The sequence below is a fragment of the Scyliorhinus canicula genome, chromosome 12 (assembly GCF_902713615.1).
Source record: "Scyliorhinus canicula chromosome 12, sScyCan1.1, whole genome shotgun sequence".
In the NCBI taxonomy this organism is placed as follows: domain Eukaryota; kingdom Metazoa; phylum Chordata; class Chondrichthyes; order Carcharhiniformes; family Scyliorhinidae; genus Scyliorhinus; species Scyliorhinus canicula.
The window spans coordinates 164,140,868-164,157,090 of record NC_052157.1 but is presented as its reverse complement, the minus strand read 5'-3'; the positions used below and the strand labels follow the sequence as shown (position 1 = coordinate 164,157,090).

General features: G+C 47.2%; 1 protein-coding gene across 4 annotated transcripts in view; it reads left to right on the top strand.

Moving 5' to 3' along the window:
* The window catches only part of ncor1 (nuclear receptor corepressor 1), a 356,231-nt gene that overhangs the window by 248,992 nt on the left and 91,016 nt on the right, over window positions 1-16,223 (top strand). For all 4 annotated transcript variants that reach the window (XM_038814799.1, XM_038814800.1, XM_038814801.1 and 1 more), the window contains 3 exons: window positions 609-729; window positions 11,317-11,421; window positions 12,648-12,748. In XM_038814799.1, the coding sequence (XP_038670727.1) occupies window positions 609-729; window positions 11,317-11,421; window positions 12,648-12,748 (327 nt within the window). The remainder of the gene's footprint in view (window positions 1-608; window positions 730-11,316; window positions 11,422-12,647; window positions 12,749-16,223) is intronic.

Genomic DNA, 16,223 nt, shown 5'->3' with positions numbered 1-16,223 from the left:
GCCATGTGCTGTGGTTATTTTCTGGGTACACATTAACAGCCTGTGCCAGTAGTGGGTGTGTGCCAACCTAACTCAGCTCAGTGCACTTTACCAAGGCTGAAACTAACTCCAAAGTAGTTATTGTGTGATCTGCAGAGATAAGCAGCAAAAGAGGTGAAGCACATGAATGCCGCTGTCAGTGAGCTTTGCCATGCACCAGAAAGGCAGCACCAAATCGATGCAGATTAAGTTTACCAGCTGTCTCAGACTTCAGCTGCCTCTTAGCAAAGTGCATTGTTGGAAACTGATGAGTGTCAGCACTGTTACAGAACCCAAATTCTCAGAAATTCAGATCCTAAAATCAAAATGAAGTGATGTTACCTTTCCTGATCTTCTATGAGCCTTCAATAAACCATGTCTGTGATTGAGTGGATTATTGTTAAGAATAGAATGGTCAACTTGTGCTGTAACTGGAACAGTTCATTAAGGCTGGAGGGGCAAGTTAAGTTTGACAGTCTTGAGTTATTATTGAAATTAAACTTCTAAAGAATAGTCAGACTGAAGTGCAAATTTGAAAGACGAGGCAAATATAAACATTTGCAGAGAATAATTTTCCCTTCCCATTTCAGGTAACGTCTGGTACATATCTACCCCCTCACAGCCAAGTATCTTACAGCCAAGAAACTGTGAAAAACACAGTGGGTTCCATCTCTCTTGGGCTGCCACGGCAACAGGAACCTGCAAAACCTGGTGAGACCTTTACTTTTCTTTTGTCTGTTAATTTTGCATTCATTTCAGTTACTGGCAGTGGCCCAGAATTTGGAAGAGCTATGAATGTCAAGGCTGCATGGGATTAACTCTTACTTGACAGAAGCTGCTTTGGTGCAAGATTGTAACCCTGTCTGTACTCTTCGTGTTTCATAGATCATAGAATTTATAGTGCAGAAGGAGGCCATTCAGTCCATAGAGTCTGCACCGGCCCTTGGAAAGAGCACCCACTTCAGCCCACACCTCCACCCTATCCCCGTAACCCAGTAACCCCACCTAACCTTTTTGGACACTAAGGGCAATTTAGCATGGCCAATCCACCCAACCTGCACATCTTTGGGAGGAAACCCACGCAGACACGAGGAGAACGTGCACACTCCGCACAGACAGTGACTCAAGCCGGGCACCGTGGAGCTGTAAAGCAACTGTGCTGTCGTGCGGCCCAATTATTTAATATTCTTTCCCCAGAAAGCGGTGAGAATGTGGAACTTGCTGCCACAAGAAGTGGTTTAATGGAAAAGTGGGAATACATTTTGTAAAGTGTAAACACTGACATGGGCCCGTTTCTGCAGTCTGATTCCATAATATCCTTTATATAGTGCAACTTATTTCAACCCAATCCTCAGTCACTACTGTTATCAGTCTGAAATAGCAGTGAGGCTCAACAACTACTGGGCATGTGAAAGTTAACTCACTTGTTTATTGAAGTTTAACTATATGCAAAAGTTAATAATGGCACCCTGCACCTCGACATTGGCTGGCCAGCGCTCAACATCCATACCGCGAGTTTGGACTCGCACTCTGCCGCTCTGCGAGTTGAGTTGCGCTACCACATCTCACTCCCCTTTAAAGATCTATTTATGAACAACTATTGACAATAATATTGAAAATCACAGTACAGTCACTCAAAATTTCAGACTACCAGGAGACTTCCGAATTCTCTGAGAACGCTGTAGCTCTCTGGCCGGCTCTGTCTCTGTTGAGGTAATGATGTCTTGAGCAGCAGTCGGGTGGTTTGTATATTTCAGGGGGTGCATTAGTGCAGACGCTTGCTCCAGTTCCTGTTGGAACAACATGGGTGCCTTTCCTCTGGAATAACTGCTTCCACTGAACTTGGCACTAGTGGAGGAACACTGGAGGTGCTGCTGGTACAGCCTGCTCTGCTTGTATTGTGTTAGTTTCTCTCTTCCTTGTGGTCGACATGTTTCCTTATTGTTCTTCCTTGGAAGTCAACCAGATAGGACACGGGGCCAGTTTTCGTTATGATCTTTCCAGGGACCCACGCATGGCCGGCCTTAAAGTTCCAGATGAATACTAAGTCATTCACCTCAAAGGACCCATCACCTAACAGAGTTGTGATATATCTTTTGTGTAGCTTGTTTCGCATCCACCTTCCCTGCTAAATTAGGGAACACTAGGTCAAGTCTGGTCTGCAGGCGCTTCCCCGTTAGTAGCTGTGGTGGGTACTGCTCTCGTAACGTGCGGTGTCGTTCTGTACGTTAGGAGGAACGTAGCAAGCTAAGAATGTTGCCGGCTGTTTCTTCATCGCTGACTTGAATGTCTGGATAGCTCGTTCTGCCGAGCCATTCAAGGCTGGGTGACTTTATTCCATTACTTTGCATCAAATGCTTAAACTCTGCCCCTGTAAAGGTAGTGTCTTTACCAGAGACATAAATTTCTGGCAGCCGTGCGTAGCGGAGGTTTGTCGTAGTTTTTCTATTGTTGCTGTCATTTCATGAATAGCGAGCCACTTGCAATGGGCATCCATATTAAAAACATAATGCCCATAAAAAGACCTGCGGAATTCACATGTAACCGTTCAAAGGGTCGGCCTGTTGACTCCCATGGGTGCAAGTGAGCTGAAGGAAACAGTTTGTTGTGATTGGCATTGGTCACAACTCCAGATAAGATTTGCGATATCCTTATCAATACATGGGCGACACACACAACTTCTACGAGTATTTTCATTTTGGTCTGACTTTGTGAGCATAGTGTAACTCCTCTTGCTGGGCCCGGAACCCTCTTGCTGAGCCCGGAACCCTCTTACTGGGCCAGGGACCCTCTTGCTGCGCCCGGGACCCTCTTACTGGGCCCGGAACCCTCTTGCTGAGCCCGGAACCCTCTTACTGGGCCAGGGACCCTCTTGCTGCGCCCGGGACCCTCTTACTGGGCCAGGGACCCTCTTACTGGGCCAGGGACCCTCTTGCTGCGCCCGAGACCCTCTAGCTGGACCCGGGACCCTCTTGCTGGACCCGGGACCCTCTTGCTGGACCCGGGACCCTCCTGCTGGACCCGGGACCCTCCTGCTGGACCCGGGACCCTCCTGCTGGACCCGGGACCCTCCTGCTGGGCTCGGGACCCTCCTGCTGGGCTCGGGACCCTCCTGCTGGGCTCGGGACCCTCCTGCTGGGCCCGGGACCCTCCTGCTGGGCCCGGGACCCTCCTGCTGGGCCCGGGACCCTCCTGCTGGGCCCGGGACCCTCCTGCTGGGCCCGGGACCCTCCTGCTGGGCCCGGGACCCTCCTGCTGGGCCCGGGACCCTCCTGCTGGGCCCGGGACCCTCCTGCTGGGCCCGGGACCCTCCTGCTGGGCCCGGGACCCTCCTGCTGGGCCCGGGACCCTCCTGCTGGGCCCGGGACCCTCCTGCTGAGCCCGGGACCCTCTTGCTGGGCCCGGGACCCTCTTGCTGGACCTGGGACCCTCGTGCTGGACCCGGGACCCTCCTACTGGGCCCGGGACCCCCTTGCTGGACCCGGGACCCTCCTACTGGGCCCGGGGCCCTCCTGCTGGGCCCGGGGCCCTCCTGCTGGGCCCGGGGCCCTCCTGCTGGGCCCGGGGCCCTCCTGCTGGGCCCGGGGCCCTCCTGCTGGGCCCGGGACCCTCCTGCTGGGCCCGGGGCCCTCCTGCTGGGCCCGGAGCCCCCTTGCTGGGCCTGGGATCCTCTTGCTGGACCCGGGACCCTCCTACTGGGCCCGGGACCCCCTTGCTGGGCCCGGAGCCCCCTTGCTGGGCCTGGGACCCTCTTGCTGGGCCTGGGACCCTCTTGCTGGGCCTGGGACCCTCTTGCTGGGCCTGGGACCCTCTTGCTGGGCCTGGGACCCTCTTGCTGGACCCGGGACCCTCTTGCTGGACCCGGGACCCTCTTGCTGGGCCCGGGACCCTCTTGCTGGGCCTGGAACCCTCTTGCTGGGCCTGGAACCCAGCACTCCAGGTCCCCACAGCAACATTCCGTCCTCACAGCTCAGTTCGTCTTTGGGGAGTTTGAATTGGTCCAACCTGTCGAATTGCTGTCTGGGGAGGTCCATATACTTCACTTTGGATCAGACTGGGTCTCTCTGAGTCAAATTTCTAATTTGCTTCAATGATACTGGCAGCGTGTTCAAGACGTTGAAGGCCAACTCTATTCCTTGTGGTATTGTGGGTGGTGATACAGTTTGAGGCAGTGGAAATCGACTTGGGGCATCTGTGTTCGAGATTTGTGTACCTGGTCTGCGTGTGTAAGCCGCTGGAAGTAAAGCCCACCGCTGGGCTCTGGCAAGGGATAGGCCTTTCCTTGCAAAATCACCCAAATAGTGGCTTGTGATTGGTGATGATCATAAATTGATGCCCGTGCAGACTGGTGGAGTTTTTTTAACCCAGTAATTGATGGCGAGGCTCTCCTCTCAATTTGGGAGCATTTTCTCTCAGCATCAGTTAATGTTTGTGATGTAAAAGCGTCAGACCGCTCAACACTGTCTTCCATCCTGTCACATAACACTGCCTCTATGCCAAAGAACAAAGCATCACACTTTCGGATTCTCTCTTTGGGACTGAAAGGTGTAAAGAAAGTTTGACTTTCTCAAAAGCCTTTTTGTGGCTTGCTTCAAAACTAACTTTGATATTTCTTTGAAAGCAGATGAAACGGTGTCAGTAATGTTGAGAGAATCGGTATAAACCGGCTGTAGTAACTAACCAAGCTCAAAGAAGATTCGAGTTCAGACACGTTCTTAGCTGCAGGTGCTTCCGTGATAGCTTTTACTTTTTCTTCCAGAGGGTGTAGCCCCATGCCCTCGACTTAAATCCAAGGTAAATGACCCCGTGGACCTGAAAGGTAGACGTCTCTCAGTCGCACCCCTGCCTCTTTAAATCCCTTAAGCACCTCTTCGAGGTTTGCCAAATTCTCTTCTTGGGTGCGTTGAAAGACACTCAAAAGAGTAACTGGGTGTGTTGAAATAAACCCTTGTGGATCGTAATGGCTACAAATTTTCTTGAATCCTCATCCAGTCCCAATTGTTGGTGCACGTGGTCATGTCTAGTTTTTTGTGTTAGGCCTCCTGCTAGCTTCACAAAAATAGCACTGCTGCCTCTCAACATCAGGGACCTGGGTGGCACAGTGGTTAGCACCGCTGCATCACAGTGCCAGGGACTCGGGTGGCACAGTGGTTAGCACTGCTGCATCACAGTGCCAGGGACTCGGGTGGCACAGTGGTTAGCACTGCTGCATCACAGTGCCAGGGACTCGGGTGGCACAGTGGTTAGCACTGCTGCATCACAGTGCCAGGGACTCGGGTGGCACAGTGGTTAGCACTGCTGCATCACAGTGCCAGGGACTCGGGTGGCACAGTGGTTAGCACTGCTGCATCACAGTGCCAGGGACTCGGGTGGCACAGTGGTTAGCACTGCTGCCTCACTGCGCCAGGGGTTCTGATTTGATTCCGGCCTTGGGTGACTGTGTGGAGTTTGCACTTTTTCAAAGTCTCTGGGTCAAAGCGATTTATTTTGCAAAAAGGGGCTTTTTCTTACTGTTGCTGCAGAGATATTTTTTAGCTTCGAAGGCAGATCTTTCCTCTCCGATCCCAGGAGCAGGCGACTGCAATCCCGATTTACCCCATCACTAAATGTGACAGCTATGAGGCTCAACAACTACTCGGCTGATGAAAGATAACAAATTTGTTAATTGAAGTTTAACGATATACAAAAATGTCACCATACTCCTTAATCGGCGGACATCAACCGGCTAGCGCTCAGGCTGAACTCGTCCCATCCCAGTATCCATTCACTATGCTTTATGACAGGCTCACTCTCTGAGCTGGTGACCAATATATAATCCGTTCAAACCACCCACTGTTACTCACTGATTAATGGTCCTTTCAGTGAGTTCATTCTCAGAAGCTATTGCCTTTTAAGCAATGTTTAGTTTGAAGTTTCCATAAGTACTGAATGCTATTGTAAATTTTAGACTCTTGCATCTTGACTGAGGCCTCTGGAAATTGAGATTGTCATTGCCCTGCCAGCCTTATCTCAAACATCCAGATTTTGAAGCTTCACAGGGATCACTGTTTGGCGTGGGACATGCACATAGACACATAGAAAATAGAGGCATTTGGCCTTTTGAGCCTGCTCCCCCATTCATTATGATCATGGCTGATCATCCAACTCAACAGCCTGATCCTCCTTTTCCCCCCATATCCTTTGATCCCTGTCACTCTAAGTGCTATATCTAACTGCTTTCTGAAAACATACAATGTTTTGGCCTCAACAACTTCCTGTGGCAGCGAATTCCACAGGCCAACCACTCTCTGGGTGAAGAAATGTCTCCTCATCTCTGTCCTAAATAGTCCTCAGACTGTGACCCCTGGTTCTGGACACACCCACCATCGGGAACATCCTTCCTGCATCTACCCTGTCCAGTCCTGTTAGAATTTTATAAATCTCTTTGAGATCCACCCCCCGCCTCATTCTTCTGAACTCCAGTGAATACAATCCTAACCTAGTCAATCTCTCCTCGTATGTCAGTACTGCCATCCCAGGAATCAGTCTGGTAAACCTTCTCTGCACTCCCTCCATAGCAAGAACATCCTTCCTCAGATAAGGAGACCAGATCTACACACTATTCCAGGCGTGGCCTCACCAAGGCCCTGTATAATTGCAGCAAGACATCCCTGCTCCAGGGCAGCACAGTGGTGCCATGGTTAGCACTGTTGCCTCACGGCGCTGAGGTCCCAGGTTCGATCCCGGCTCTGGGTCACTGTCCATGTGGAGTTTGCACATTCTTCCTGTGTTTGCGTGGGTTTAACCCCCACAACCCAAAGATGTGCAGTGTAGGTGGATTGGCCACGCTAAATTGCCCCTTAATTGGAAAAAAATAATTGGGTAGTCTAAATTTATAATTTATTTAAAAATATATCCCTGCTCCTGTACTCAAATCCTCTCGCGATGAAGGCCAACATACCATTAGCCTTCTTTACCACCTGCTGCAGCTGCATGCTTACCTTCAGTGACTGGTGTACGAGGGCATCCAGGTCGAGTTGCACATTCTTCTCTCCTAATTTATGGCCATTCAGCTAATAGTCTGACCTTCTCGTTTTTTCAACCAAAATGGATAACCTTGTATTTATCCACATTATACTGTATCTGCCATTCATTTGCCCACTCACTCAACTTGTCCAAATCACATTGAAGGATCTCTGCATCCTCCTCACAGCTCACCCTCCCACACATACCTGGTGTCATCTGCAAATTTGGAGATATTACAATTTGTTCCCTCATCTAAATCATGAATATATATTGTGAATAGCTGGGACCCTAGCACTGATCCCTGCGGTACCCCACTAGTGACTAGTCATTTGAAAAAGACCCGTTAATTCCTACTCTTTGTTTCCTATCTGCCAACCAGTTTTCTATCCATCTCAATACACTACCCCAATCCCACGCACTTTGATTTTACACACTAATCTCTTATGGGAACTTTGTCAAAAGCTTCTGAATGTCCAAATATACCACATCCACTGGCTCCCCCTCATCAACTCTACTAGTTACATCCTCGAAGAATTCCAGCATATTTGTCAAGTCTGATTTCCCATCATAAATCCATGCTCGCTGTCTGATCCTGCCACTGTTTTCTAAGTGCTGTGCTATAAAATCTTTGGTAATGGATTCTAGAAATGTTTCTCTCGACCTCCCTTTTTGAATAGTGGGGTTACATTAGCCACCGTCCAATCTGCAGGGACTGTTCCAGAGTTTATAGAATCCTGGAACATGACCACCAATCATAGATCATAGAATTTACAGTGCAGAAGGAGGCCATTCGGCCCATCGAGTCTGCACCGGCTCTTGGAAAGAGCACCCTACCCAAGGTTAACACCTCCACCCTATCCCCATAACCCAGTAACCCCACCCAACACTAAGGGACACTAAGGGCAATTTAGCATGGCCAATCCACCTAACCTGCACATCTTTGGACTGTGGGAGGAAACCGGAGCACCCGGAGGAAACCCACGCACACACGGGGAGGATGTGCATTGTATCCACTATTTCTCGAGCCACCTCCTGAAGCACTCTGGGATGCAGATTCTCAGGCCCTGAGGATTACTCCCACCTGGGTTACTCTTCTCTTTCAACTCTTCCATCGGGTAGCAGATATAAAAGCTTGAGCACTAACAGATTCAAAAACAGCTTCTTCCCCGCTGTTACCAGTCTCCTGAATGACTCTCTTATGGACTGAACTGACCTCTCCACACATCTTCCCTACTGTTGTTAGCACTATATTCTGTATGCTTCACCCGATGTCTGTTACATTGTGTATTTATCGTATGTCCTATGTTTTTCATGTATGGAATGATCTGCCTGGACTGTACGCAGAATTATACTTTTCACTGTACCTCGACACACGTGACAAATCCAAATCTAAATTTATCAGCCTTCAGTCCCATCAGCTTATCCAACACCATTTCTCTACTAATACAGAATAGTCTACAAAATTATGAGGGGCATAGAGTGGATAGTCAGAGACTTTTTCCTAGGGTAGAGGGGTCAATTACTTGGGGGCATAGGTTTAAGGTGCGAGGGGTAAGGTTTAGAGGAGATGTACAAGGCAAGTTTTTTTACACAGAGGGTAGTGGGTGCCTGGAACTCGCTGCCGGAGGAGGTGGTGGAAGCAGGGACATAGTGACATTTAAGGGGCATCTTGACAAATACATGAATAGGATGGGGATAGAGGGATACAGACCGTGGAAGTGTAGAAGATTTTAGTTTAGACGGGCAGCATGGTCGGCGCAGGCTTGGAGGGCCGTAGGGCCTGTTCCAGTGCTGTACTTTTCTTTGTTCTTTGTAACGTTGATCTTCTTCAATTCCTGCCTCTCACTAAACTCTGCTTTCCCCAACATTTCTGGTATGTTATTTGTGTCCTCATTTGTGAAGACAGAACCCAAATATGTATTTAGTTGCTCAGCCATTTCTTTGTCCCACAAACATTCACTCCCTCCACCACTGACTAACAGTGGCAGCCGTGTGTACCATCTACAAGATGCACTGCATTAATTCACCAAGGTTCCTTAGACAGCACCTTCCAAACCCACGAGAAGGACAAGAGCAGCAGATACCTGGGAACCCCACCACCTGGAGGTTCCTCTCCAAGTCACCCATCACCCTGATTTGGAAATATATCGCCGTTCCTTCACTGTCGCTGGGGCAAAATCATAGAATTCCCTCCCCAACAGCACAGTGGATGTGCCTGCACCTCAGGGACTGCAGGGGTTCATGAAGGCAGCTCACCACCACTCACCACTCACTTATGAAGGGCAACAAGGGATGGGCACTAAATCGCTGGCCTAACCAGCGACGCCCACATCCCACAAATTATTTTTTTTTTAATTCCTGTTTCTGACTGTGAGGGACCTATTTCTCTTCACCAGTCTTTCTCTCTTCACATACCTATAGAAACTTTTACAGTCAGTTTCTATGTTCCCTGCAAGCTTACTCTCGTACTCTATCTTCCCTTTCTTAAAATCAATCCCTTGGTCCTCCTTTGCTGAATTCTAAACTGTTCCCAATCCCCAGACCTGCTATTTTTCTTGGCTATTCCATATGCTTCCTCCGTGGACTGAATACTATCGTTAATTTCCCTTGTAAGCCATGATTTTACCACCTTTCCCATTTTCCTTTGCGCCAGACAGCAATAAACAGTTTTTGCAGTTCCCCCATGCGCTCCTTGAATGTTTGCCATTGCCACCCACTGTCATCCCTGTAAGTAACATTCCCCAATCTATCAAGGCCAACACACACCTCATATCATCGTAGTGTCCTTTATTAAGATTCAGGATCCTCGTCATTCTTGATGAAAAATTCTATCATATTATAGTCACTCATCCCTAAGGGATCTCGTACAACTAGATTGTCAATGATTCTATTCTCATTTCACACCACCCAGTCTAGGATGGCCTGTTCTCTCACTGATTACTCAACGTATTGGTCCAGAAAACTCCAGGAATTCCTCCTCTGTTGTATTGTAACTAATTTGATTTGTACAATCTATGTGCAGATTAAAATCACCCATAAATACAGATGTTCCTTTTTCACATGTATCTCTCATTTCCTGTCTAATGCCACTCCCAACAATATCACTGCAATTTGGGGGTCTATATACAACACCAACTAATGTTTTTTGCCCCTTGCTGTTTCTCAGCTCGACCCACACAGATTCCACATTGTCGGAGCTAATATCCTCCCTCACTATTGTGTTAATTTCCTCTTTAACTAGCAATGCAACTTTTTGTCTGTCCTTCCTAAATACTGAATACTCCTGGATGTTCCATCCCTGATCACCCTGCAGCCATGTCTCTGTAATCACGATTATATCATACCTGTTTGCATCCATTTGCATGATTTCTTCATTCGTTTTATTGCACATGTTTCGCACGTTAACACACAAAGTCTTTAAGCTTGTAATTTTAACATTACTTGTCTCGCTCCCAGTATTTTTCCCTGTGGCCCTGTTTGAATCTGGCCCTTGGCTTCTCTGCCTATTATTTTTCTTATTCCCCTTTCTGTCTTTTGTTTTTGTCCTTGATTCCCCCTCCTCTGACTCCTTGCATAGGTTCCCACCCCCCCTGCCATATTAGTTTGAACCCTCCCCAGGACATCAGCCCCGGTCGTGCTCAGGTCTATTCCGTTCTGTTTGTACAGGTCCCACCTCCCCCAGAACCGGTCCCAATGCCCCAGGAATCTGAAACCCTCCCCCTCACACCATATTTTCAGCCACGTATTTATCTGATACTTCCTGCTATTTCTACTCTGAGTAGCACGTGGCACTCAAAGTAATCCTGAGATCACTACCTTTGAGGTCCGAGTTCTCAACTGTCTTCCTAACTCCCTATATTTTGCTTTTAGAACCTCATTCCATTTTTCTTACCTGTGTTGTTTGTACTACTGTGTACCACGGCCACTGGCTGTTCACCCTCCCCCTCCAGAGTGTCCTGTACCCGCTCTGAGTATCCTTGATCTCTGCACCAGAGAGGCAACATCCCATCCTGGAATCTCGTTTGTGGTCACAGAAACTCCCATCTTTTCCCCTCACAACTGAATCTCCTATAACTATTGCATTCTCACAAGGCAAAAAGCATCTATTCCCACTCTGCACCGAATTCCGACTGTTTCCAATTCCCGATACTGAATGTGTCTCACTCAGGAAGTGTTCATTCCCACTGCTTGTGCACAAAGCTCACCGAAGCCCCTTTCTTAAATAGAGCTCAGATGACCCATTACTCACACCTGTTTGTGTATTTATAATAAGCTTTGTTTTTGATGTTCCAGGTCCATTACCGTACATTAAACAAGAGGAGCTCTCTCCCAGAAGCCAGAATCCACAGCCGGAGGGTCTGCTCTGCAGGGCTGCGTATGAGACAAACGTGGTCAGAGGTAAGAGGAAAATTAAGAGATTTCAAGATGCCTGTTTCTGAGAATGCAGCAACTTTCCAATAGGAGCAGTGGCAACATGGGGCGTGCAGCAAGTCTGCAGGTGTAACTCAAATGTGTGGAGACACTTACACTGACCGGATTTTACTCTAGCTGTATTAGTCGGCATTTCTCTAGTTCATATCAATACTCTGCCTGATGGTTCAGACTCAGAAGGAAGAAACAAAGAAACTGCCCTGAGTTGATCTTCACCTTGCGTTGATTACAAGTTCATGTTTGAAACTGATATTTAAGGAAAGTTAGGATTATTTGTGTGAAACAGTAACTGTGACATCATTTCTGGGAGGTCCCTGTGTGTGACGCAGTAGCAAAAACGTGTTTTGTCTTCCGTTTCAAATTACAGAGCTGCCATGAGATTGTCACGGTGATGCTGGGAGTCGGAGGACAATTGGGATTAGGGATGTGTTAGTTCAAAACTGCTGCAGTATCAGGAGAGGGTGCCAAAGCTTGAATTTGCTTTTGAATTCTCTGTCAGGATGGCAATAGCTGCAAGGACAATCTTTATAATGGTGATAAGAAATACTCATGTGCCAGGACCATTGTATAACTATACTTTGAAGATGCACTCTTTGTGACATCCTGGTGTTCCCGCATTCCCGGGGAGGTAGGTTGCCTCATGCAAGCCTCGTGTTGGGTTAATTTGGGATCATTATCCATTATCCAATGGGCTACAAAGTAAATATATTGAATTGTGAATCCTGCTAAAAATTGTGGTCTCCCAAAACTGTCAGTTAATTGCATGTTTTGCTGCCCTGTGGCATTAATGAGTGAATATTAAATCATTTTAAAAGGGATTTTGACAGACACTGGAAGATTCTTCAGGATTATGGAGAACAAGTGGAGATGTGGAACTAAGCACATCTCTTTCAGAATGTCAGCACAGAGATGACAGGCTGAATGGCCAGCACCTGTTGCTGCAGTCCTGTGATTCACTGACTTTTAAATGTGGCTGTACTCACCAGTTCATGGAGCCAGTGAGTAAACAGCTGATGTTACTTTTTAAATTGTATTCCTCTTGGGTGCTTAACAAAGCATTTCTAAAACACACTTAACAACGCTACACTGTGCTGCAAAGCACTTTGCATCATAGTTTGACTGAAATAGCCCATTTATACAGTGCAGTAACTCCAGGTGAGGAGAGACTCATTTTGTTACTCTTCTTCCTATAGGTGGTTCAATGGCAAATATGCAGGAAGCCGGTCTAACACGTAGCAGCCCAGCAAGCAAGGTTTCTGCAGAACCACCTTCCTATCGAGGTTCCATTACTCAGGTATCTATCTTTGACTCCTCAATATCTACTACTTAAAGTGGCTGAAACTACAAGTAACACTGCATGAGGTTTGTGCACTGCACTGACGTCTGACCTCATTCTTGTGCCTGTCAGATCAGATTTCACTGTTTACGGCTCCGTGGTTTGAACGTTTTCTTTTGAGGTAAATCTGCTGCAAGTATTGATTCTCCCAGAGACGCCTGTGGTATCAATAATCTCCCAGGGGAATCCTCTCCACTCGTGAATATTAATACACCCCCCGTGAGTACCGGTACTCTCCCAGGAAGCCCCCACACTGGGAATATCGGTACTCTCCCAGGAAGCCCCCACACTGGGAATATCCGTACTCTCCCAGGAAGCCCCCACACTGGGAATACCGGTACTCTCCCAGGAAGCCCCCACACTGGGAATATCCGTACTCTCCCAGGAAGCCCCCACACTGGGAATACCGGTACTCTCCCAGGAAGCCCCCACACTGGGAATATCGGTACTCTCCCAGGAAGCCACCACACTGGGAATATCGGTACTCTCCCAGGAAGCCCCCACACTGGGAATATTGGTATCTCCCAGGAAGCCCCCACACTGGGAATATCGGTACTCTCCCAGGAAGCCCCAACACTGGGAATATCGGTACTCTCCCAGGGACTCCCTAGACCGGGGATATGTTAATGCACAGACCTAACAATTTGCTCAATACCCCTTCCCTGGTAACCCCTCCCTTCCATTTCCTGCCTTACAGCTATTTCTGGGATGCACTTGTGTCCTCTACAGTGAAGACAGATGGAAAATATCTGTTGAATTCACGCACCATTGCTCTACTTTCCGTTGCCTATTCCCCAGATGCACTTTCTATAGTAAGAAGTCTTACAACACCAGGTTAAAGTCCAACATGTTTGTTTCAAACACTAGCTTTCGGAGCGCTGCTCCTTCCTCAGGTGAATTTGAAAGCTCTTGTTTGAAACAAACCTGTTGGACTTTAACCTGGTGTTGTAAGACTTCCTGCTGTGCTCACCCCAGTCCAACGCCGGCATCTCTACATCATGGCACTTTCTATAGGATTAATGCTGACTTTTTTTACTCTTTTCTTACTTAAATATCTGTAGAACTCTGGTTGTCCATCTTAATATTAGAGGGGGGTCTTATTGAAACTTACAGGATACTGCGAGGCCTGGATAGAGTGGACATGGAGAGGGTGTTTCCACTTGTAGAAAAAACTAGAACCAGAAGACACCATCTCAGACTAAAGGGATGATCCTTTAAAACAGAGATGGGGAGGAATTTCTTCAGCCAGAGGGTGGTGAATCTGTGGAACTCTTTGTCGTAGAAGGCTGTGGAGGCCAATTCACTGAGTGTCTTTAAGACAGAGATAGATAGGTTCTTGATTAATAAGGGGATCAGGTGTTATGGGGAGAAGGCAGGAGAATGGAGATGAGAAAATATCAGCCATGATTGAATGGCGGAGCAGACTCGATGGGCCAAGTGGCCTAATTCTGCTCCTATGTCTTATGGTCTTATTACTGGCTAGCTTTCTCTCCTACTCTTAATTTTTCCTTCCTTGTGAATATTTTTTGTCATTCTTCATATTCTTTCCAATCATCTGACCTGCCATTCACCTTGGTTTTAAATTTAAAGAAAAAACATATTTGCACATATAGTTGAACTTTTTTAGTTAACTATAGTTGATGGCATTTTTCTCTCTCATTGGGACGTGTCTATTCTGTGTATTCTGTGCAATTGGGAGAGGGCCAATTACATCCAAATTAGACAGAAACTGGGGAGTGTGGTTTGGGAGCAGCTATTTGAGGGCAAATCCACATCTGACATGTGGGAGGCTATTAAAGGCCAGTTGAGTGAAGTGCAGGAGAGGCATGTCCCCACAAAAATGAAGGATAGAAATGGCAGGACTCGGGAACCATGGATGACAATGGAAATTGTAAGCTTAGTCAAAAGAAAAAAGGAAGCAAACGATAGGTTTAGGCATCTAAAAACTGACGAAGCCTTTGAGGAGTACAGTGAAAAAAGGAAAGAACTTAAACGTGGAATTAGGAGGGCTAAAAGGGGCCATGAAATATCTTTACCAAACATGGTCAGGGAGAATCCCAAGGTTTTTTATGCATATATTAGGAGCAAGAGGGTAACTAGGGAAAGAGTAGCCCACTCAAGGACAATGGAGGGAAGTTATGTGTGGAACCACAGGAAGTGGGTGAAATCCTTAATGAGTACTTTCTATCGGTATTCACCAGGGAGAAAGAAATGACGGATGTTGAGGTCAGGGATAGGTGTGTGAACTCTCTTGAGAATGTCAATATATCAAAAGAGGAAGTGTTGAGTATCCTAAATTGCATTAAGATAGACAAGTCCCCGGGGCTGGATGGGATCTCTCCCAGGTTACTGCGGGAGACAAGGAGAGAAATGTCTGGGGCCTTGTCAGATATCTTCACATCCACTTTGACCACAGGCGAGGTTCCAGAGGACTGGAGAATAGCCAATGTTGTCCCCTTGTTTAAGAAAGGAAGCAGCAATAATCCAGCAAATTATAGGCCAGTGAGCCTGACATCAGTGGTGAGGAAGCTTTTGCAAAAGATACTGAGGGACAGGACTTTTGCACATTTGGAGGAAAATGGACTAGTTAGTGACAGGCAGCATGGTTTTGTACGGGGAAGGTAATGTCTAACTAACATGACTGAGTTTTTTGAAGAGGTGACAAAGAAAATTGATGAGGGAAGGGCTGTGGATGTAGTTTATATGGACTTTAGTAATGGGGTTTGACAAGGTCCCAGGTGAATTGGACATTCTGAATTCTCCCTCGGTGTACCCAAACAGGTGCCGGAATGTGGCTACTAGGGGATTTTCACAGTGACCTAATTGCAGTGTTAATGTAAGCCTACTTGTGACACTAATAAAGATTATTATTATATTATTATGGCAGACTGATACAAAAACTAAAATCACATGGGATTCGGGGTGGGCTGGCTAGATGGATACAAAACTGGCCTGGTTATAGAAGACAGAAGAGCGGTGGAAGGGTGTTTTTCTGAATGGAGATCTGTAACTAGTAGTGTTCCGCAGGGATCAGTTCTGGGACCTCTGTTTGTAGTATATATAAATGATCTGGAGGAAAATGTGGGTGGTCTGATTCATAAGTTTGTGGATGACACGATGATTGGTGGAGTTGCTGATAGTGTTGAGAATTGTCAAGAGGATTCAACAGGATATAGACAGATTGGAGACTTGGGCACAGAAATGGCAGATGGAGTTTAATCCGGACAAATGCGAGGTAATGCATTTTGGAGGATCAAATCTAGGTATGAATTATATTGTAAATGGCAAAACCCTCAGGAACATTAACATACGGAATGATCTGGTCCACAGTTCCCTAAAAGTGGCAACACAGGTGTCCAAGGTGATTAAGAAGATGTATGGCACGTTTCCCTTTATCAGCCGGGGCATTGAGTACAGGAGTTGGGAAATCATG